Genomic DNA, 24,884 nt, shown 5'->3' on the forward strand with positions numbered 1-24,884 from the left:
ATGCCGCAAACAACATCAATATCCACAAACAACATCAACATGCCTCAAACAACATCCCCATCCCAGAGAGATCGGTTGTTTCACGTGCATCTGGATAGGACAAAGAAACAGCAACATCCTGCAGTACAGAGAAAGTGTGTTGTCGTTTAACTGATTTATTTCTCAACAATTAATCTGCCTTGCTCTCTTCTTACTCATTTTTCAACACTGTATTCTGTATGCTTAATAAACAAACGTTCGTCCATATTTGTAACGTATCGAACTAATTATTGTTAGGTTTAGGCTTCATTTCTATTTATTTATTTTAAAGTGAATATATCGAAATTTAAATTTTTAAAGGTTTAAAAATTTATTTGAAACCAAGAGCAAAATATTTTAAAATATTTTTAATTCAAATACATAACTATAAATAACCGTTAAAAGAATATTAAAAGTGTTTTTTACATTCCTTCAAATTTCAATGGAACGAACAACACAAAACAGCGTACTCGCTAAGCGATGCATCACACAGGGAGCATGTTATAAGAGGGCATCCTTTTGTCGTATTCGAACGCGGTCACTAGAAGCACTGCGAAACAGTGAAGGCGCCTTTAAACACTAGGCCACCACAACGTTATCGTATAGCCACATTTTAATTTATAAGTCATATGATGAAAATGTAATTGATGGAACAAACTGATGGCATCAGGCTTCTGCATGGGAATGTTGGGATTCGACCGGATCTGTTCAACCATCAACACGGATCTCGTGCTCAGGACCCTCATAAGAGGTTACTCCCAACGTTTTTTGTCTTCTTCCTGCCTTCTTCCTTGCATTCACAATAGATATTCATCACATCGTCTTCATTCATTATTATAAATGGCAGACTTCATTTTTAATTAATAATTTATTGCTAGGGCAATATTTATATATTTTATTAATATTCAGTTCTTTAATAAATTGAATAAATTGTAAGAAGCACGTATGATGCATGTGTACAACACGCACACAACAATACACACATATATAACATATATCGCCCATATGCAACACATATACAACAATACAACACATACACAACCCAAATGTAATATACACAACATACATACCACACATATGTAGCATGTATAACATATTAAACCACACACGCAACACACACGCAACATATACAACAAATGTGTTGCATAGCTGTAACATACGTAACATATACAACATACAATACATAGTACACGTGTTTAACATATATGTACAAAGCATCTTTCCAACTGATTTATATATTTCCATACATCTTGCAATGCAGTGGAGATCCCATGAAGCTGGCTGTTTTAAAAAGTATTAGTGTTTGTCCTTCCGTCTCGACTTTCATCACTTTGGAAGTTTCACTTAACTTTTCTTTCTTCACATCTCAAAGAGTACGCAAATTGATGTTGTATTTCTGCTCTTTTAAATCTTTCTTCTGTGAAACATTCTTATGAAATTTATTCCAACAACTGCTAAGGTTTACATCATTCAGCATGCAACAACTTGATAATTTTATCAGTAATGTAAAAAATGGTCGAAGTGAAATAAAATTTAAAAAATAGTTTCATTACTAGACTAGCTAGTAGTAGTATTAGCAACAACAGTAGTAAAAGTGGTAGTAGAAGCAGTAGTCAGTGTTTGAGTGGTAGTCGTTGTCTTAATAATAGTGGTAGTAGTAGCGGTAGTAGTAGTAGTGGTGGTGGTGGTATAGTAGCTCTAGTAGTCAGTGGCAGATTTAAGGGGCAATATTTGTATTAAAAGTCAGTAAAGTTGTTGACGTGATAAACAAAAAAAATTTTTTTGACGACATTTTAGCACCCGTCAAAATTTTTGGCCCCCGTCAAAATTTAAACCATTTCAACATGTTGGCCTCCCCGTTAAAGTTTTCTCGATCCGCCACAGGTAGAAGCAGTAACAGCAGTAGTAGTTGTAGTCACAGTAGGCTGAGCAATGTTAAAGTCATAATTTACACATTTACAATACTGAAATCCAGAGAGCATTTTATTTGCCGGACTACATGTCATTTGACCATTTGTTAGTTTTCAACGATTCCTCATTAAAATGTCACAAAGAAATATCTCTATGAAGCGTTTACTTCAAGTTTTTAAATGGTTTCTCAGCAGTGAACTAAATAAGTAAATTTTAATGCATTATTTTAAATTTGAAAATTTTTAATAATAACTTTTGTACTGCTGATAATTTACATAAAACAAATTTAATTCAAACCGAATAAGCAAAATTGCAGAATATGAATAAACATAGAAAGAAGTGATAACGATAAATGAAAGAGATTGTTTCAAGCAGGTTTTGAACCCAAGACCTCCAAGACTAACTACAAATATCATTCATAACCAAACTCTGTAGTATGATTTATATAGCGGCATCGCGAGAAGTTATAAATCATAAGAGACGGCAGGGAAGTTTGAAATAATTCGCGTGCGTGTGCGCGTTAATAACACCAGTGCACCTGAAAGGAGTTCATGTTCAGACGTTGAAGAAAATATTGCTGCTTCTTCGAATGCACGTTGTTTTTGATGTTGCTGTTGTTGTTATTATTGTGGTCGCATACATAAATACCGATTTAGTTGTGTTGTTGTATGGTTGCATTTTCATGTGCGCACAATCGCGCACACGCACACGCATGTTTTTCTTGCATGTCTTCTCATGCATGAAATAATCGTTTTTCAATTAGCATGAAAATGTGGAAGCAGTGAACAGCCGATGAACGACCGTGCATTAATCACGTCATTCATTTTTTAATTTGAGTTTTGAAAATATCACAATGAACAAAAACGCGCGCGTGCATGCATTTTTGTTATTTGTTGCGTTTTTTCTCTCTCTTAACATTAGTCTTCGAACGACGTTCAAGAAGTAAAGAAGATAATAAATCAACGGAGCGTTCAGCCAATTAAACAATTAATCAAATTATCAAGCACTCGTTCGTTCATTTGTTCGTTAACTGGCCTGCCTACTTGCCCGCCAGCCTGCCCCCTGTCTGCCTACTTGCCTGCCTGCCTGTCTGCCTACTTGCCTGCCTATCTACCCGTCCGTCTGCCTGTCTGCCTGCCCGCCTGTCTGCTTGCCTACCTGCCCATCCGTCCGTCTGCCCGTCTGCTTATTCATCATAATGTCCATCTAGTTGACCATCAGGCAGGTGATTTTAGAAATAAACCAAGCTAGTTATAAATGAATAAATTCATGAGAAAAAATATAAACAATATAATTTTAGATTCTAACTAACAAAAAATGTAACAGAACGAAGAGCTAAAACTCAGTCAACCAACAAACCGCTTGACCACTTATACAGTATATAAATAAATATATCTAAAAGCATTTATACATACATCACTACGGCAACATTTGCCTGCCAGAAATTTTAACGAGTCTCAACATGTTCCAGAATGAAGGGAAAAAATAAATTTAAAGAAAAAAGATGTTAATCCCACCTTTAAATGAAATTAAAGTTGTAAATTTCATCAGCTCCTTGCCTGCCCCTGTCTGCGTTTTGCTTCTTCATTCTTTTTTTGCGTCTTCTTTCCAATTTTCTTATAAAACAAAATTTTCGGTGGCTTGTTGAAAAAAAACATAAAAAATTGTTTGCAGAATTAATATTTCATACAAAAACTTAAAATCACATATGTCTCGATAGGTGCATGTTACAATTCTTACGTAAAGATTGAATTAAATTAACATTCATTAAATTAACACATTATACACGGTTGCATGGACAACATTTGTTGAAAAAACATTTTAAAATTTGCATTTCATTTGTATAACTTGAATCACTTTGAAACTTGCGTTTACAGGCAACATAACGACATTGGTTTCATGTCCATTCCAAGAGACCTTCACCTTCATGTACAACAACCAATCAGGTGGTCTGTGCAGTGACCCCATGTCTCGCCTGGCAACCTGCTCAACACCATTCAAAGTTCAGTTCACTTTTAAAAGGTGCCATCAAATTGCCTACACTTCCGGCTTAGGTGGGTTTCAATATAGTTAAAGATGTTGAAAAGTGTTGAAGAACTTGGAAGATGTTAGAAATGTTGGAAGATGTTAAAAATATTGGAAGGTGTTGAAAATGTTTAAAGAAGTTTAAAATGTTGAGAGATGATGAGAATGTTGAAAAATGTTAAAAGATGTTGAAAATGTTGAAAAATGTTGATAGATATTGAAAAGTTGAAAGATGTTGAAAATGTTGAAAATGTTTTAAAATGTTGGAAAATGTTAAAAATGTTGGAAATTTTTAAAAATTGTTGGAAGATGTTGAAAATGTTGGAAGTTGTTGGGAAGGTTGAAGGATTTTGAGAATGTCGGGAGATGTTGAAAACATTGAAAAAGTTGTGAATGTTGAAAATGCTTTCAGCAATTAGATGGTTAAATAAATTTCTAAAATGTGTTAACATTTATTAAACGTTTTTAAAAGATTTTTAAATGACCAAAAAATTTATCTGACCAGCCATATTAGATTTTTACTGGATTTAAGTTTAGACAGCAAAACTGAACTATTGAATGGAAGAGGTGCAACAATATGACGAGATGGAATGATGTCACATGCAAAAGGCACGTCTATAAAAACGCAACGACAAGTGTCGTCCCAATAACAACTGTATCACAGACACGGAAACACATCCTCACATCCACAACACAACACACGACACGCAAACCTGCACAAGCAGTTGCCTACCTACAAAATGACGACGTATGTGCAATTGTGCGTGCGCGAGCGTGCGTGCGTGTGCATTGGCAAGCATGCCGTTATATTAACTCACGTGCGATAAACAGTTGCGGAAGTTTTCCACGCATTTTATCTTTTCGCTCCTGTGAAGACCAGCCTGCGTATGAGAGTGTTACGACATGAATGATTGGATACTTGTATGGAATTGCGTCGTGTCGTGTTCGTCTCATGAGCATGTTCATCGTGCAGGCAACAGCAAAACTTCATCATGCAGACGTCATACATTGCTGTTTTATTGCAACACGTACATTCTTAAGGTTGGCAAAAGTCTTTTCAAAGGAAAACTTCACGTTCCGGTGGTGAAGAGGATTCGCGTGAATGAGATGAGATGAAACTTCGCTCTGTGTCCTCCGTGTACGCAAATGAAACCTTCGCTGCAAATAAAACACGTCACAGAAACAAACTCAATCAATTCAAACAACTTAAACGCTCTACTCACACACAGACACCGACGCACACACGCAAACAAACATACACACATACATATGTACAAAAATGCATATACACACACTCGCACCTACACGCACATAAAAAAATAATTGAACCAAATAAAATAATACTTGATTGAATAAAACAGAATTTATTTGGTCCTACCTATATCATATTAATATTTAAAGATTGATCGTTACATTTTAACATTACCCGTAAGAACATTCAACTGTGGTTTCATTTTTATTTAAATTAAAATTAATTAACACCAACACGACATGAAATGACCAACTCCTAGAAATGACCACAAAAAAATAAATGACCACTCTTTCAACAGTGGCCGAGATGGAATGCTTGGGTGAGTGGAAAGAAGCTGGCCACAATTATCTCGTCGGCAGATTTCTGGCATCATCACAAAACGATGTTGCTGCTGCTGCTGCTGATGATGATGATACTAAATATCATCATCACCAGCACCATCATCATAGTCATCATCGTCTTCAGCTTGGATATAATTTAAATTATGTGGATGATGATGAAGAGCAGAGTTTGAACGAAAATTTCAACAACCATCTTCATCGTCATCGTCACAGGAGTGAACAAAATGATGCTGAAGACAACGATTATACTGTTCACCACAACGCTCATCACCATCATGAAAACCACCACCATCATCATCAACAACAACAAGATCATCAGCTACATCATTATCATCATCCTCATCACCACCAACAACATCAACAACATCGTGATCACTATCATAATAATTACCATCGTCATCGTCGTCGTCATCATCGTCGTCATAAACGCCACGGCACATATTCAAGACTGAACAGCAACAAACACAGCAACAACAACAACAACAACAACAATGATGATGAGATGTTATTGTCCAACAACCACCACAACAACAACAAACATTCCGCTCGTATGAATGTAAAATATTCTGAAGAACAGTTTTTCAAATCAAGTCATGTTATGCAACCAAAATATCAACAAATACAACATCAACAACAACAATTTCAACTTCAATCATACTTACAACATTTAAAACCACATCAACCACAACAACAACCACAACAACAATCACAACAACTCCAATCATCCCAGCCATACATTCATCGCGAACAAATTGATCAATATCACTATGATAATCATCAACCAAACTATTATCATCACCACCAACAACATCACCATCATCATCAAAAGCACCATCAGCAACATCATCATCACCACCAACAACATCACCATCATCATCAAAAGCACCATCAGCAACATCATCATCATCAACAACAACAACACGATGAACCTCAGTCACTTCATGAAGTTTCTTCAAATAAATATTTCCGCTGTTTTGTAAGTTTTCTAATTTATTAACCAATCCATTTTTTTTAACATTTAATTTCTCATAAATTATTAAATTAATTGCAATTAACTTAATTGACAAGTGTGTTGACATACCAATTTTTGACAAAATTTCATCACCCCGAACAAATTGAGATGTTGTTAATATAATAGTGTCAATCATTTAAATTTTAAACATTAAAAACCCAAGCAAGCAAAACCGATGTAACGCTCGTTTAACCAGCTTCAATGAAAATAATTGTTACGCATGCCACATGTTACGCGTTTCAAATTTCATACTACGTGTTAGGCGTTACGTGTTACAAGTTACGTGATAATAATAATAATAATATTATTATTATTATTGTTATTATTAATGTAATTTGTGTAGCTCCAATATAAGCGCTGAGGTGCCTTTGCTACAATTGTCATCGAAGTGAGCGAAAAAACGATTAAAATAAAATTTGTGATGCATTTTTATATTCTGTATAATGCAGCCCTGTCAAAGGCAGGGCTGCTTATATGTTATTCTGTTCTTATGGAGGAAGTTTCGTGCCACAAAGACTTTACTATCCACACCACACGACACTGATACACATTTCGTACGATGGTTTTTTTAATTCTGGACAGACGGCATTCGAACCATGCCATCGCGTAATAGAAGCGCAAGACATGACACTCCCACCGATTGAGCTATTGTTTATAGTAATTGTGTGATGAGAGAAAATTTTATTGCAAATTATCTGACGGAGGTGAGACGACACGTGGAAATGTGTTTTGATGGTCATCGGCGTCAAGTGGCCGGCTGGCATGCAGCTTCGCAAACGTTGCAGCGTCACAGTGTAGCCTGCCGTCAGGTGCGGGTTAATTATCTTCCTATTACGCTCATTTTTTGCGTCATCAAAAATATTTATTTAACTTTTTATTATTGTTTTTTCTATTGATAAATTCATCACATCTGTTTTTAAGCATTTGTTAGTAGGCTATTATTATATTAGTAGCAGTAGTAGTAGCAATGTTAACTGCAGTATAAGATTAGTAATTGTAGTCTTAGTAGTAGTAGCATTGGTAGTATTAGCAATAGTAGTAGTTGTTGCTGTTAGTAATAGTTGTAGTTGTCGTAGTAGTAGTAGTAACAGTAGTAGGAGTGACGATTTGATAATTCAGCAATTGATAATGATGACATCATAAATAGCATCAAATGCTGTGTTCTTCTCTGTTACCTCCTCCTCTTAATAGCATTGTTATGGTGGTTGTTGTAGTTGTGGTTTTTGTTGTTTTTGTTGTTTTTGATGCTGTCTTAATTACCATCATAGGTGAGGGTTTCGACGATAAAACTCCTAATACAAAATTTAACCGGAGCTGTAAAAGCAATATTAATGTTATTGTGTATTATTTTTGTTATTGTTATTATTGTTATTGTTATTATTATTGTTAATGCTACTGATAATGTTGATAATAATAAGTAGTTGAAAAAGTATTAATAGTAGTAGCAGTAGTAGCAGCAGTAGTAGTAGTAGGTAGTAGTAGTAGTAGTAGAGTAATAGTAGTAGTAGTAGTAGTAGTTGTAGTAGTAGTAGTAGAAGTAGCAGTAGTAGTAGTAGTAGTTGTTGTAGTAGTAGTAATAGTAGTAATCGTTGTAGTAGTAGTAGTAGTAGTAGTAGTAGTAGTAGAAATTGAGGTAGAAATAGTAGAAGTAATAGTGATAACAGTAGTAGCATCAATGGTGACAACCGAAATAACAGAAGTAGTAACGCAGTAACAATACTTGTAGTAGCAACCGGCAATAATATTTGGAGAGTTGCAGCAGCAGTAGTGATAGTAAACCTATTGCGAAACGATAACACCAGACATAAAAACTTGTTAACTAATGAATGAAATGGAAGTATGAGGAGGGTTGTGTATGTGCAGTAAGACAACTTCAATGAGACTTGTGGGGTGACGTTTTGAGAACCTTGTTGCATCCATTTGAAGCTATGTAGCGTGCGGAATTTATTCGCGAAAAAAATTTATTTCTCTGCAGCATTCAACAAACAAGCGGGTAGCAAGCAATGCTTATTTATGAGGCTTCTGACGATGCAACCTGAAGGAAACAACAGTTTAAAAGTGGTAACCATGTGCAACATTAACTTGATGTTGAAGCATTTTAAATAAAACATTTGAATAAAAAAATTTCCAAAAACAGTAAGTGTTGATCATAAAATAAAACATCAAATGGTACAACAAAATAACAGTGGAATGATGTACAAATGCTTGAAACATGCAAGATAACATTCAAAACAATTCTGGAAAACCTCGAAAATAAAGGTTCCCAAAGTACAGAAAAATAGCACAAATGATAAAGTAAGAATGATACAACAGAATTAAACTCATCAAACATCACTTAGGTATCCAATCCATCCAACCAACTGCTAAACTAGGCAATTATGGTCTTTCATTGATTTCTTATAAAGATGCACTGACGTGGTCTTGGAGATTCGGTGCATGAAAACAAAGCTAATGAACGCTCTTTCAATTCCTTTCATGCTTCTTAAATAAATCATAACGGACATATTACTTTATATGTTGTCTTCTTTTTTGTTATTTTTTATTATCCTGTTGATATTATCATCATCATCATTAAATTGATACAACAAAAAACGTACAACATTTTAAAGTTTTATTTATTTCTTAATTCATTTTAATTAAATATTAAAATTTTTCTAAATGTAATTTTTTAAAAAGTATCTTGGATAAAAAAATTTGATCCTAGTAAAAATATATTATGACTATGATGATCACAATGAGATGGTTTACAATAATTTCAAATGAACAAAACTAGACACAATAATTTGCCGGATTTGATGTTCCTTGTAAAAAAAATCGTAAGAAATATTCACAAGTGATGGTCGCAAGTTGTCGTTATCAGTTGGCTGGTCGTAAGTTGTCGTTATCATGTTTGGATCTTTATCATGTTTATCCTCCTTTGATCTATCAATACCTAAGTGTAATTACAACGTTTAGAGGGAAAACAGTCGGTCGCATCCATTTAGATAGAATGAAATATAGAATCCAAGGTGAGAAATTAAAAGGCAGACGCACGTAATTTTGCTTGCGAATACACATAACAAAACATATTCACTCATTTATTTGGGTATACAATTCACACAAAAATTCATTCACACGCAGGTTGGTTGGTTGGTTGGTTGGGATATTTATTAATTGACTGATTAATGCATTCATGCACCTAAGCACAATGATGAGGCAAATATAATGCATTAAGCGTACGCACACACACAGCACACACACACAGCACACAAACACACAGCACACACACACAGCACACACACACGCACACGTTCACGCACAAACTATGTCGCAACAACATTGTGAATGAAATTGCTTGGGAATAACAAGTGACAAAGTAGCTAAACAGGACTTGAATATAATTTGCTCTGATTGCGAAAGAATTTCTTAAGTGTTATGAATGGACCATTTCAAATTTTTTTAAAACTGGAATGGAAGCATATTTCGGAATGTACGAGAATGAATGTGCCCAGAGCATTAAGTTATCAAAATGTTCATTCTTCTTTATTGTCTCGATATGCCTGTCTGCAGGCTGTGTCTAATTGATGTCTGAATATTTAATGCTTCCAACACGGTCGCAACGACTTCAACAGTCACGTCAAATTATTATTTCATTTTAATAATTTTTGTTATTAATGTGTCAAATTGCTGTTAGTTGTTAACTGCAAACTCATTCAGTTGTTTCATTTTTGTGCAACTCTTCCACGTCATTCCAATGTCATATAGAGGTCATTTTATTCCATGTCGTTTCATTTCATGGTTTCACTTACTAGTTTTTAATTCACTCATTGACACCATCAACATTCCCATGGAAAACTTCATAGAGATAGTACAACTTTTATCACCGTCTTTATTGCCGATATCATCACCAACATTTTATTCTATTTCTTCCGATCTATGGAGTTCTTTGGCCTCATCATCATTGTCGTCGTCATCATCAGAAACACCATCATCGTTATTATTATAATCAGCCTCATCATAATCGTCATCATCAGCGTCACCGTCACAAATAGTGTCGACGTCATCGTCAACATTTCTTGCAAATGTGATTTGCAAATTATCAAAAATTTCTCAAATAAAAAATTTCTAAAAGTAACAAATCCGAATGGTAGAGCAAAATCAAATGGTAATGCTATCGGCGGAGAACATCAACATGCAAGAACATCGAACCACACAAACTGCACAGACATCAACAAAATCTTATTTGCAAGTTCACGCAAACAGAAAAAACAAACTGACCCGAGCCAAAATATAATAACAGACACAATGTAACAGCGGTGTCGTTGTGTCTAACACCAACTCGGAGAACTTAAACAACGACCTCCAGTGACTAAACTAAAAAAAATTCTGTAGGAGTTTGTTGATCATCCTGTAATAAAAATTTACGACTTCTTGTTAATCACGCACACGCACACATCTTCATGACCATTTGTTCTTGCAAAACAGCGTTGTGCATCGTAATTTTTTTTTTGTTTTTGAGAAGTTAGATTATTTAGAGGCCCAAATTTATGAACATTGATTTTCTTGTTCGAGGTTTCAATCCAAAAACCCTTCATAGCTACGGAATTTGACAAAGACAGTTCAAATAATGACAACAATAGTTACATAAGTTACACCCACAACATAATAAACAACAAAAGCAATAATAAATACACAACAACCACGAAGACATGCACAAAACTAACAACACCGGCCAGATCTACAGGCAGGTGGGCACTTTGATCCAGATGTCCATGTCAGCCGATGCATCCTGCAGAGGACTGAGGTCCCACATTGATGGGCCAACTGTCCTCATGTTATCACTAGGTCAGTGAAGAAATGGAGGGATGAATGTACGATTTATTTATTTAACCACCAAAATTATTATTCTACCCAGCAGCCAATCATATGCTAAACAAGCTACTCGAAGGCAGCTTTATACCAACCAATCACTCACCAACCAATCACACACCGACCAATTGCACGCTAATCAATTACCCATCAACTAATCACACACTAGCCAATCACCCAATAACCAATCACGCACCAACAAGCCACACACAAGCCGACCTCTATCAATAATTAAATATTAATTGACAGATGACAAGCAGATGCTGGATACTCCATGCACTTTTCCAACATGGCTGACCAATGAACAGTGGAAAGATTTCTCCAACAAATTAAAAGTAACCTCAAGTAGAGAGGGGCAACAAATTAACGTCCAATCAGCTAATGACACGATGTCTTATCGTTGTCAGCGATTGGTCCATTCAAACTCCACCCACTTTATAGCACTTTCATTAGTTCATAACAATTGGTTTGTTATTTTTCAAATAAATAATTTAAACTGTTGCAGTTTAAGATAAAATGCCATATTTTGTTAAATTAGTCTAATCGAAAAATTAAAGAAAAGTATGACAATCGTTTTTGTCACAAATAAAATTGGTTATATTTTCAAGTCATATATGATGTATGAACGTAAATTGATTCACAATTAAAATATATATTACAAGCATACACCATGCTACAAGCATACAAAAATCATCACATAACTACCAACGCAACAACAACAACAATGCAACAGCAACAATAACAACAACAACGCAACAGCGGCAACAACCCAGCAGCAGCAGCAGCAACAACATCAACAATGCAAAAACAACAACTGCAACAACAACAACAACAACACATAACAGCAAACAACGAGAGCAATGCATGATGATCATGAGAAGAGGATCAGATGTTCTTCAGATGTTCTTAGGTTCGTGCAGTTTTTTGCGTTCTCTATCATTGACTTCTGACAACCACACAGACTTGCTGACGAATCGATCGTTACATACTTATTTGAGAATCAAACTTTTGATCTGAAAAGAACAAACAAAATGCAACGCATAACTACGTAGGAGCACGCTCTACAAGACGTACCTAAATAAATAAAAGAGAAATAAATAAAAAAATGTTGTTTAATTTGTTTATTGTGATTTTAAAATTGCAGTAGTAAATATAAAAAACTTGATAAATTCAAGGAAAAATGAAATTAATAGAAAGCGAATTAATTAACAGAAACAAAAATGTGAAAATATATTTTCATTCCCTCATAAATTGATGATTGCAGGGCATGGAGGTTCTGGTGGTGGTGGTGGTGGCACGCTGGATTGTTCACGTGACATGTACGAGAAGGAAGTCTTGCTAATAAGTTATTATCATTTTTTAAACGACATCCCACTCATCTAACATTATCATGTCGTCATCATCATCATCATCATCACGTCATCATCATTACGCCGTCATCATCACGTCATCATCAACAACAATACGTCATCATCATCAATCATCATGTCATATTTGTACTTTTGTTCATTAGCATTGCTTGTAATTTCTTTTGTTTCAGCTGTTTTTTTTGCGGGTATTGTGTTTGGAAGAAACTTTCACGACAATTTCAAATATAAAAACAAACTTAACAAGATTTATTCCAATATTATTGCGCAGTTTTTTCATTTGAATGCAAGCATTTTTTTCAAAAAAACTCTTTCTTCGCAATTTCAAACCGATAGACTTGTGAAAAATATATATTAAGTCGGAGAGCCTCTAACACATTTCTATTTTAACGTACAAGCCCAACTGCATTATTACATAAAGAAGGATTTCATACAGAAAATAAAACGGGAGAGAAATAATCATTTTTATTTTTCTCAGGCCTCACACTCGACTTAGCTCTCATTATTCTGCGCTCGTGATGCCAACAGTGAATAAAAACTTTTCTTACTTCCATTCACGTCTTATCTGGCACCCATGCCTCCTGCTGGATGTTCTCCGCCCTCCACGTCCCCCGTTCACTCCTTCGTTCTTGTAACACCTTTCTTTCTTCGTTAACTGATTAAATTCCAGGCTTTAGCTTCTCAATTTTTTCCATTTTATTCTTGAGGTTTCCTTTCATCTGTTGCAGTGGTGTTTGTTTCATTTTTGTTGCATTCACTTGAAGACTCATCCACTGAATAATTTTACTTACATTACGAAGCGACGCACATCAACTTACGGCGACATCCATATATTGTTAGTGAAGCAATCAGCAAGATATATCAGATGCATGTTAGTGCAGCTGAATATGAATTAATATACATTGAAGACATTAACAAAGTTTTGTAGAATTTTTCAAACAACTTTCACCGAGTCTAAAGATATAAACGTGATCTTTCAGCAACTGCAACAACACTGCTTGCTTGCAGGCATGTGGTTAAATAAATCGTTGGAAGTGTTTGGCGATAGGAAAATAATATGTGATACTAATACTACGACTAATACTAATTCCAATGGTAGCCTAATACCAATGTTCTTCATGTCATCGGAGTTTTAAAAATTTTTGAAAGCTGTTTCTGTTCTTTTTAACCTTGCCTTTCCACTCATTCATTGCGCGTTTGGTTTTGCAACAAAACCTAAATATAAAAACTCCATATAGCGTTTTCACATTATGAACAGGTCCTTAAAATATGACATTTGCATTAAACTCGCTCTTCTTCAATTCAAATTTCATTTTTAGGAAAGGAATCAGCCAGTGGCCGACAAACGTGTTTGGAAGAAGGAAAGTATTTCATTTACACTGGAGTGGTCGGTTGCCATGGTTATCTGAGGGTCGGATGTTTGCACGATGACGTCATCGATATCGTCAGCACGTGCTCTTCCAAACCAGGTTCGTTTGGGGTGAGGGTAGATATGCGTTTGCGGCGTGATGTTACTAGATGCAAATGCCTCACTTGTGCAGCCTTTAAGTTAATCGGCAACTGTTATTACTTTGTAGTTTTGTAATTATTTCATGGCTTAAAAATTATAAATGATATGCAAATGTATCATAGATTCGTGCTTCTATCAGTTTCAATAAAATGAAAGTTGAGGTTTTACCATATACTTAGAATACCTATACTGATCCTCAATTATCAGGCCCTTTAGGATCTGGTGTAATCCTTTAGTTTCCAAGAACAATTATTCATAAAATTCACCAAATTTTACAATTTTTAAACATTCAATAAATATTTATTCACTTTTTTAAAATTTTAACGCTTTGATTATTTTTTAATTGATTTATTTCAAGCATTGCTTAATATTTCAGCATATTTGGTAACTTTTTTCTGGTGTCATAGAGCCAGCCAGGCTGATTTGGGATGGTCGTGCTCGACAAGCCTCCTCCTGGCTTTCACACACAAACATTCTTTGATTCAATAAACCTCATTTCAATAAACATCAGTTCTGTGAGCACCACACATCACTGGAATCTCACTAAATTAAATTAGTGCTGCTAATAATGCTGACGATACCATTTTTTATTATAATAATGCATGAAAATTTACTAGAAATGATTCGATATCAATAAATAATTCAGGTTTGCAGTTTCGTTGTTTGGCAACATGGGACGTCGGGAGCAGACAATACATGGCGGTCGAGGTTTTGAATGAGGAGAACGACAACGCCAATCTGATTACTTGCTTTGTATGCAATTGTGAAAAATTTCACTTTTCATAAAATTTTGCTCCCCTGCGAATTGTCGTCTGCATGAACATCTCAATTGAATCAGCAGCACGCTTTCCTCTTTCTTTGCACGCATGAATGTATCTCTATAGATGCATGTATGGATGCATGCATACACACACACACACACACAAAAACACTTAGCTAGAAACATGAGCAAACAAGCAGAGACTTCCACAGAGAAACAAGCAAAAACATTCACACATACTATCAACCACTCCAACATGTGTTAACACGCACATTCATACACATGTGCACTTGTTTCTTGTACATTAACAGGTTTTCAGTCGTAAGAACGATGTGAACATGTTCTCATCAGATGGTCAGTGCGGCAAACACGAGCAACAGAGTACGAACGTGAAAACAAACAACAATCCAGACAATGCAATCAAGGAACAATTTGCATACGCCCTCAACATGCACCCAAGTATCTGTCATCATCATCTTCTTCAACATCGTCATCTTCTTCTTCGTCTACTATCACCATCATCATCTTCTGCATCATCATCACAACCCTCAACATCTTTTTTCTCGACATCATTATTTACGTCATTAGTATCGTTCTTGACGTCATCATCCCTATTTATATGTACGTATGTCCTGTACCATCACAAATGGACACATCATCATGTTTATAATTTCTCCACACAGTACCATGTGATGCCAGAAGTCAGGCGGATCTTCAGCACTCATCCAGCAACACGGCTCTGCACCCCCTGCCTCCAAGGCACGTCAAATCAGCCCATCAACATCATCAATACTACAAGGCTCATTATCACAATATAAATAATTACTCTAGAGATGCTTTGAATAGAATAATATCAGGTTCGTTCGATACTCGGTATGATGCCATGACTCAAGACGATTCAAACGGCGCAAGCTCATCCCTAACCACTCAAATAACTTCCCACCTCTTACTATCGCTCATCTTTTTGTACTGTCACTTAACTGTTGATGTTTCGAGCAACATTTGTTACGCAAACTTTTGTTTTTCATTCATTTAAGTTGTCACGACATGAGAAACAGTATTTATTTTTAAAGCATTTACCTACATTTATTATATTAGTCTTGTGACACATGCAGATTGCGGCAAATCAACTGAAGAACATTTTCAAACACGCGATGCTCAGTGACGGAATGGAGCAATAGAAATTCTTCAGTGAATGATTGATTGGTTTGTTGATTGATTGGTTGATTAATCTTTTGGCTGATTCGATCATTGCTCCTGACAATCGATTTTGTGTTGAAAAACTTGCTCACTCAAATAACTGATCCTTTAACAGCTTGAAAACGTTATTTTGAGGTTTGGTCACACACGTTGACACACGCAAATACTTACGTACATCTAGTTCTTATTCCGCAGTTATTATTTACTACGCAGTGAATATTTTAGACTTTGAAGAAATGGGCCGAGATATTTCTAGACGTGAAATGACATGATTGAAAACCTGTTCAACGGCGGCACATGTCGTAACGAATCGAACGTTGCTGTCTACAGATTTATTTACAATTGTGTCGTCATAATTTCTATATCGTCATGTTTTCTTAACTTGTGATTTAGCATTTTTGTTTTAAAGGGTAATAAACTTTTTGTTGAAACGATCCTTTTAAACATTACTTACATGTACCTGAGTATGTATATGCAGACACAGTCGTACAACAAAACCACACATTGAATGAATACAATGGATCTCTGGACTTATACTTGGATGAAAAACTGAAAATCGGTCTTCGCAGAAATGAGGCCACCGTATAACTTTATTAACGAACGTAATGGCTCTTAATGGAAGAATTGCCCGTAGATTTTGATTTCACTAATTGTCTCCTATATGAATCACTGAACTCATCAACAAAATCGGTTGGAACAAAATGAGAACAAATTCTCGGATATTTGGTAGGTGTAAAATTTTTTCGAGGTTTTGCTCGAATGCACTTCAACAATAAACCAGAATTATTCAACTGGTATCCTTGAAAATGAAAAGAAAGGTTGTTTTCTCGATCTGTTGCTGCATTTGATCGAGGTACATCCACTTTTGCATCCGAATGCTGAACATTTGTTTAACATTTCAACAGTAATTCAATTAACATGAAAACTTGAATATTAAAAACATAAATGATACACAAACAAATCAATAGTAAGTCAAACGATAAATGAGATGGAACATGTGGAGCGCCGGAATATAAGCACAAGCATAGATAGGCTACATGGCCACATTTTTGCGTAGCGCTTACAAGAACACAAGCCAGATTTTCATCCAGATGACCAGAAATCCATGATTGAATACAGGCATGCAACGGTAATCGATAGCTTAATTAAGCCATGTTTTGTGTGCATGGCCTCAATTAGCCGGCAGACATTTTGAAGTACATCATTTGCAAAAATTTATTCTGGCCCGGCAGACGATTGATTTTCAAAGTGATCGTTTGTTGTGTATACAAACTGAAACATTAAATTTTGTCGTAAAAATTTTAAAAAATTCCGTCAACAAAAAGATAAGAATGGATGAACACGTCGAAACGAATGCATTCAACAGGTAACAAATCTCGTTGTCGGGTGGAGTTAATTTGATAAATTTACGAACATGACACATTTGATTTCATGAAACGACAAACACAATTCATTTTTCAGAGCTCATTCATTGAACATCTACTTACTTGTGCAATATATTAAACATGTATCTATCTATGTTATAACCAGCCAATCAAGCGTATAAATTAAAAAATAATAATATCACTTTCCAACAAACCAATCAACCAACGACTAACTGATGGGCAACCAACCAACCAACCAACCAAATCAGCTAAAAATCTACCAAAAAATAAATCATTCAATCAATTATAAAACATAGTTTTTACTAAAAACTTGCATCCAATCGCAAACATTGCACCACGAAACTTGCATCCAATCGCAAACATTGCACCACGAAACTTGCATCCAATCACAAACATTGTACCGCGCAACTTTCATCCAATCACAACCACTGTTCCATGGGACTTGCAGACAGATCGATCAACTTCCAGGCGGCCCTGGGATCAAGGACGTTCTGATCTCTGCAGAAGGCCCACACATAAAATATTCTCATTATCTTCTCCTGTTGTTTGTTTTTTAGAATCATTTTGCAATAAAATATTTTAAATATCCACAAATGAATGTGTACGTGCATTCGTTAAATTATCAACAAAACATACAACAGACACGCAAACATACAACAGACATAAAAACATACAACAGACACGCAAACATACAACAGACATAAAAACATACAACAGACACGCAAACATACAACAGACCTAAAAACATACAACCATAAAAACATACAACAGTCATAATAGAATAACATACACAGACATACAAAATACATACACAAACATAAACATACTGGATCTCCCTCGACGACATTGTTCATGAGATCTCTGACGACCATGATTTGTTGGGCAGTGAAGCTGATGACCAGGACAGGTCCTTGGTCCATTATCTTGCCAGCTACTATCTGATGAACAGACAGATGACCAAATTAAAAAATTAATTAATTAATTAATGAAGTAATAGAAAAATCGTTGAAGTCGAAAATTACTAATAGAACTTAAATAACATTGCGGTTAAATGAGAGAATGTAAACAACAAATGAACACTGTGACAATACAGCAAACGAATTTTGACCAACATCAACATGGTTAACGTCCAACACTTTGGAATCAAATTTGTAATTGGCTGCTTGAGCCTGCCTTATCGGAGTTGCCAGAATGTTGAAGGCCTGTTGTTGTTGATGTTGTGTGTTGTTGTGATGAGTTATGTCGTTGTATTGATGTAGTGTGTTATTGTGGTATGTTTTGTGGTGTGTTATAGATGTTGTGTGTTGTTGTGTTGTTGATGATGTGTGTTGTTGTATGCTGCAACGCATCAGGAAGTCAACAATAAAAAAGAACACATCAAAGAAAAACAACACAACCAAAAATACAACAACAATAAAATACAACAAACAAAACATCACAATACAATAAAACGAAACAATAAAAAAGACACAACAAACAGCACAACTATAAAAACGCAACAATCAATCAATCAAACAAACAAACAAACACAAAATAAAAAGCAACACAACAAAAAAACAAAAAATATTCACAACAAGACGAACAAAACAATAATAACAAAAATATGCATAACAAAAATATTAACACAACGTAAAAAAAATACTAAATAACCAAGATAAACTCCAAGCACCACTCAGCATAAACCCAGCAGCAACACAAACAACAGCACTTAACACAAAACGAGTGCTACAGTAACAGAAGCTGCGAACTAACTCCTTCATGACACCAATCTTGCAAGATTTCCAAGTTTCCCTGCACTATGGCCTTCGGAAAAATATTTTGAATAGTTTTGAAATTGAGAAATAACTACAACAATTTGAACGCCGTCAACTAGTTGACATCATTTTCATCAATGTCATCATCACAACCCATCAACAATGAGACAGACATGTAAGAGAGGGAGAGAGAGAGAAAGAGAGAGAGAGAGAGAGAGAGAGAGAGAGAGAGAGAGAGAGAGAGCCAAACAAAAGACAGAATGCTTACCTCCAAGATGTTCGGTATAAAGTCGAACTGGCACAACTTGATGAATTGTTCCTTGTCGAAAGTTGGGTCCATGCGGATGATCTCCGTCAAGACTGTCGACATCTCGGTCTTTGTGAATATACCGCCTAAGAACATGCGAGAATGTGTTTGTATGTGTGTGCGTGCGTGTGTGCGTGCACGTGTGTGTGTGCGTGCATGTGTGTGTGTGTGCGTGCAGTTAAAATTCATATCTTATAAAATATTGTAGTGCAATCGTTTGACTGTATATTCCTTTAATCATCATTCATCAGTTCATTTATTTAAACTTTTATTGAAGTTCGTCGGTGGTTAGCTTCACATCAGGTTTAAAATATGATTTCAAAAAGCCAAAAAAAATAATAAGAACCAAAATAACAAATCCACATGAAGTAACAACGGAGGTAGGTAGGGCAGCAACAAATTCAGCGGAAACACCAACACCGACACCAACCAACCAAATAATTCAGACAGCTTGTCTGTGACGGTTCTTGTGGCTCTGATGAGGACGTTGCCACTCTCGTCGTAGCGAGTCTTCATGTCAAACAACTCTTCATTAATAATTATCATTACTCTTCACTAGTCCATCATCAGACTTTTTTTATTCTCGAAATAGTATGGATTACTTACGTAACAAAAAAATCAATTATTTGTTGATTGATGATTATTGATTTTTGTGAGTTAGCAAAAATTTATATGAAATAGCAAGCTAAAGGGTAAAATTAATGCGATGACGAACTGTTGACGAGCTGGTTGTTGTCCTTAAATAACTGCCAGCTCTGATACCACTGTGAGTCCTTGTGCAGTACCACACCCGATGCGTCACTTCAAAACAATGTGTGTGTGACGTGTGTGTGTATGTCTGTGTGTGTGTGTGTGTGTGTATGTCTGTGTATGTGTGAGTGTGTGTGTGTCTCTGTGTATATGTATGTGTGTGTCTGTGTTTTTGTGGTGTGTGGTCGGCTCGTTCGTTCGTTCATTCATTCATTCGTTCATTCATTCATTCATTCATAAATGTTGCAATAACATTCGTATATCATAACATTGGTTGACCCCCATTAAAACAGTCCATTGATTGATAATGATTAATGATGACCAGCGTTGACGACTATTTTACTATTTGTCATTTTAGTCCTAGTATTTCATTGAATTACTACTAAAAAAAAACTTCATCCAATCGCTCATAACTTCACGCTTTAATGACTGTAACCACAAACAATGGAGACTAACAAGTTGGCTTCAATGGGCTTCTCTTCACCCGGTTTCACCATGTACTCCTCACGCTTCCGTAGTTTCTCTGAAAAATATTTTACAAGATTCAATCTCGTCTCCATTTGAGAGTAACATCTGGAATGAGGCCGTGAAGCAGGCAGGCCGTGAAGCAGACAATGCATTCAAATGCACGCTCACTTGAGAGTCGTCAGTTATTAACATCATTTATAGATCAGCAACAAACTGATTATCAATTAATTAATTAATCAATTTCGTTATCAAACCAGGAGCCTTGTAAAGGGTGCTTCTTTCATAAGTTGTTGACTCTTTAATTTCTTCTTTCAAAGTTTTCACACCCTGATAAATTAATGAGAAATAATCCAATGAAACCTCATATCGATCTTACATGATTTCCAATTCATGTGACAAATGTTACAAAACTTACGAAACCTCTTACAAACACTCATGAAATTGAAAGCTATCACGAATGAAGTACTTGAAACAAAAACTAACAGATGAAACAGTCTTGAAGACTTGACTCTTGGCCAGTTGTTCTGTTTGTCTGGATACAGTGTCAGCTGCTCTACCCATGCTCTGAGCAACGTCATCAACAATCTCTTTACCTGATAAGGACGTTGTTAAGTTAGTGGTGAAATCTTATATCAACCTTACATCATTTTCTTTCCATTTTGTTTTGGGAAAATATTCAGAGATCATTAAATTGATAAGCTTGTGCATAGCTGAAATTCCCAACAAATTGATGCCAACCACTTATAGATCTATTGATATAAATCATTAGGTAAACATTTTAAAACAACTTTTCAGGTAGAATTATTAACATTACGATAAATGATTATATCAACTAAAAAGAAATAAATTTTTCATTTGAAAAAAAGGCCGTTAAGAATAACAATATAGAAATAGAAAAGTTGACAAATTAAAAGAAACAAAAACCTTTCTTTGCATACTCAGATTTCTCTACATCACTCAGCTTCTGATGGTTGATGAATAATTACTTTATTTCATTATAAATAACGTTCAGCAGTTAAATCTTTCAACAAAATAAAAAAAAACCATTAAACATTACAGATTAAACACTACAGAAAAAAAGTTAAACAGAATAGCAAAACAATCATGAGAGCCTAAAAATAAATTTGAAAAAATAAAGATGAAATAAATGAAAAACTTAGATTTGAAAAAAATGCTACTAACTTCTTTGACCATTTCAGATATTTTTTTCTTCAGTGCATCGGAGCTCTTCACTGTTTCAGCTTCTATAGATTGCTAAGAAACAGTTTAAATAATTTATTAATATTATAAACATAATATATACTAATTAATAAATATATAATAAAATATAAATAATTACAAATTACAAATTGATAGATACCGAGTGGATTCAATTGGGAGAACATAAATTAAAAGTACAAAAATAATATAGTTACAACATCATTACATATTTCTCACGAGCTTTCTTCAGTGAATCTGACTGTTCAAGTTTCTCTGCTTCTTCTCGAAATTTTTTTAAACTGTCCTTTAAAAAATAACAAAAATTTATTGGATAATCATAAAAATATTTGAAAAAATTGACAACATAGATGAACTAACTTTCATTTCTTTGTTTTTATTCAATTCATGTTTTATGTTCTCGATAAATTCTGATATAAAATTTCTCCTCGTTGACATGAAACGAATCTGAAAATAAAATGTCAGATATGTCAAATTCAACAATGAAGAATTACGACCTGAAACAACTGCTGTATCTCAATTTGATAATGAATGATTCATATTCAAAACAATTTATACTGGACTTGTAATTTATAAACTTTACAAAAATGTAAAAAATTGTTTGTAGTTAACTCAATTAAAAAATAAATATTAATAATAATTGAATAATGATCTCTTACATTGTTTATGTTGAAATAATACAGGTTCTGAAGGGCCACTCGATGTTGCGGATGATGATGATGATACCTGCTGCTGCTGCTGCTGAGGGCATGCTGATGTTTGGAAGAGTTTAGACTGGAACATGTACATTTGCAGCATTTTGAAAAGTAGGTCTGCAAAGGAAAAAAAATTTTAACATAGATCAACACCATTTGGAATTCATAAAAATAATAATTAAGAAAATGCTGAGACAATAAACACCAAACCAAAATAGATAGAAATTAAAGAGATCTAATAAAAAATAGTCAATAGATGCATGAAAAATCCAATGGATTTCAATAATTTGTTTAAATTTTCATTTATAACGGATAAAAAAAAAAAAATTATGCACAAGAACTCACAATGTACCATTTAATTGTTAATTTTACATTTAAATTTTGCATTTGGGCTCACGACACTAAAATTAATTTCTCAATATACAAAAAATTATTAAAAAACCAAACATAATCAATCAACATATATATCAATATATAACATTTTCCGAATTCATGCTGCAAATAAGGCCATATTTCGATTCCGAATGAATCATCATCAGTGCTTTCTGCAGTTTATATAGGGAAATATTTACTTTGTCAAAATGAATTTAGATGGAGATTGACTTTGTCAAAGTGAAATTAGATGGAAATTAGGTGTCAGGTTTCTTTATTGGCTGGTCATCTTCTTTGGTCTCCTTTTGTTCATCCATAGCATCATATTCTTCTTTGTCACTATTTACAATGCTAGTTTTTAATACTTCTTTGTTTTCGTTGTTGGTTAAGCGCCGGGTTGGAAGTGAGGTTGTCATTTTTTGTTGTATATTTATGTTTGGTTTATTGATGTCAATTAGGACTACTTCTGCAATTTTAAGATGCGTGTAGTTGCAGTTCTGGTATATTACTTTGGTGTTACTGTCGAGGGTTTCATGGCTAATAGTGATTGAGTGTGTTGAGTCCGAATGAGATTTGATAGCACCACTCTGTTTATGCATCGTAAGCCTTCTTGTCAGTGAGGTAGTAGTAATTCCGATATATGAGTCATGTTGACGTGCACAGCCGATATATATATATATATATATCATAAAATTAAACATAATGTCATCAACTACTAAATGGTTTACTGATGGTTATACTGTAAGAAAAAATCATATCTTTAGGTCATATTCAAATTGAACCCGGTTTACCTTGTCCTACCTCGGGGAACTGGGTCTCTGGATACTAAACGAAAATTGATTGAATTGAACTCAGTCTCCATCTCTGAGAAACAGCACCAGGTGACCCTAACCACTAGGCCATCATGCTGCTTAGTATCTAATCTATATGATGTATAACTCTGAGTACAAAATTGGTGTAAGCTGTTTTAGAGCTGCTGTAATATGTAAGTAAGTAGTGTTACAACTGTAAGTATTCAAAATGTGATTTTCAAATCCAAAGTTAAAATTTAACTTTTGATTCGAAATTCAAATTTTGAAAGCATAATTAGCTAAAAAATAAAGTTTCAATTTAACTGTTAAATTGAAACTTTATTTTTTGCTAAATTAAAAATAAAAATTCATTAGATATTGATTGTTTCATCATGGTCATGAATGATACTTCAGGTTTTAACAATTTAACATTTATTATTTTATTTATGATGGACTTGTCTTTTCATAGTAATTTCATGCAGCATTTGATTGAGCAATAAAAATGTAAATCATATAAAAAATTTAAAATATAAATCACTCCACTCATCATGCAATGTCATCAGATCAGATCAATCCCATCATAATCATCATCATCATGTCATGCTGTTGTAAGCGTGCACTTCAAAAATATACAATACATAATTTTTTTAAATTTATTTTAAATAATCTATAACATTTTTATACATTTGAAAAAATTTTGTAAAAAAAAAGAAATTTTATAATTCAAATTTACCGATGAAAGTGATGAAAAACGCCGCACATTTATTAAGGTCGACATCTTTTTTGTTTACAATGAAATGAAATGATATGAAATTAAACGTCTTTGGTTTTTAAAAATGGTTTCCATGGTGATATACAAAACCACTTTAACGATCTTTTTCAGATAATCAACGTCTCAAT

General features: G+C 34.5%; 2 protein-coding genes across 2 annotated transcripts; one reads left to right on the forward strand and one right to left on the reverse strand.

The window, feature by feature from the left end:
• Nucleotides 1–11,247: 11,247 nt before the first annotated feature.
• HELRODRAFT_161135 (hypothetical protein) lies at nucleotides 11,248–16,832 on the forward strand (the record flags this gene model as incomplete). The annotated part of the gene is made up of 9 exons (XM_009021092.1): nucleotides 11,248–11,383; nucleotides 11,657–11,873; nucleotides 12,253–12,317; nucleotides 12,672–12,752; nucleotides 14,094–14,243; nucleotides 14,931–14,992; nucleotides 15,356–15,503; nucleotides 15,728–15,901; nucleotides 16,723–16,832. The coding sequence occupies 9 exons, from the start codon at nucleotides 11,248–11,250 to the stop codon at nucleotides 16,830–16,832; spliced, it is 1,143 nt and encodes a 380-aa protein (XP_009019340.1).
• A 1,216-nt stretch (nucleotides 16,833–18,048) lies between these two features.
• On the reverse strand, nucleotides 18,049–22,564 carry HELRODRAFT_66185 (hypothetical protein; the record flags this gene model as incomplete). The annotated part of the gene is made up of 14 exons (XM_009021093.1): nucleotides 18,049–18,168; nucleotides 18,457–18,567; nucleotides 18,742–18,831; nucleotides 19,382–19,432; nucleotides 19,652–19,776; nucleotides 20,125–20,217; nucleotides 20,406–20,491; nucleotides 20,897–20,963; nucleotides 21,163–21,235; nucleotides 21,392–21,501; nucleotides 21,833–21,872; nucleotides 22,091–22,162; nucleotides 22,335–22,412; nucleotides 22,487–22,564. 14 exons carry the CDS (start codon nucleotides 22,562–22,564, stop codon nucleotides 18,049–18,051), a joined length of 1,194 nt encoding a protein of 397 aa, XP_009019341.1.
• Nucleotides 22,565–24,884: the final 2,320 nt, after the last annotated feature.

The sequence above is a fragment of the Helobdella robusta genome (assembly GCF_000326865.2).
Source record: "Helobdella robusta unplaced genomic scaffold HELROscaffold_3, whole genome shotgun sequence".
In the NCBI taxonomy this organism is placed as follows: domain Eukaryota; kingdom Metazoa; phylum Annelida; class Clitellata; order Rhynchobdellida; family Glossiphoniidae; genus Helobdella; species Helobdella robusta.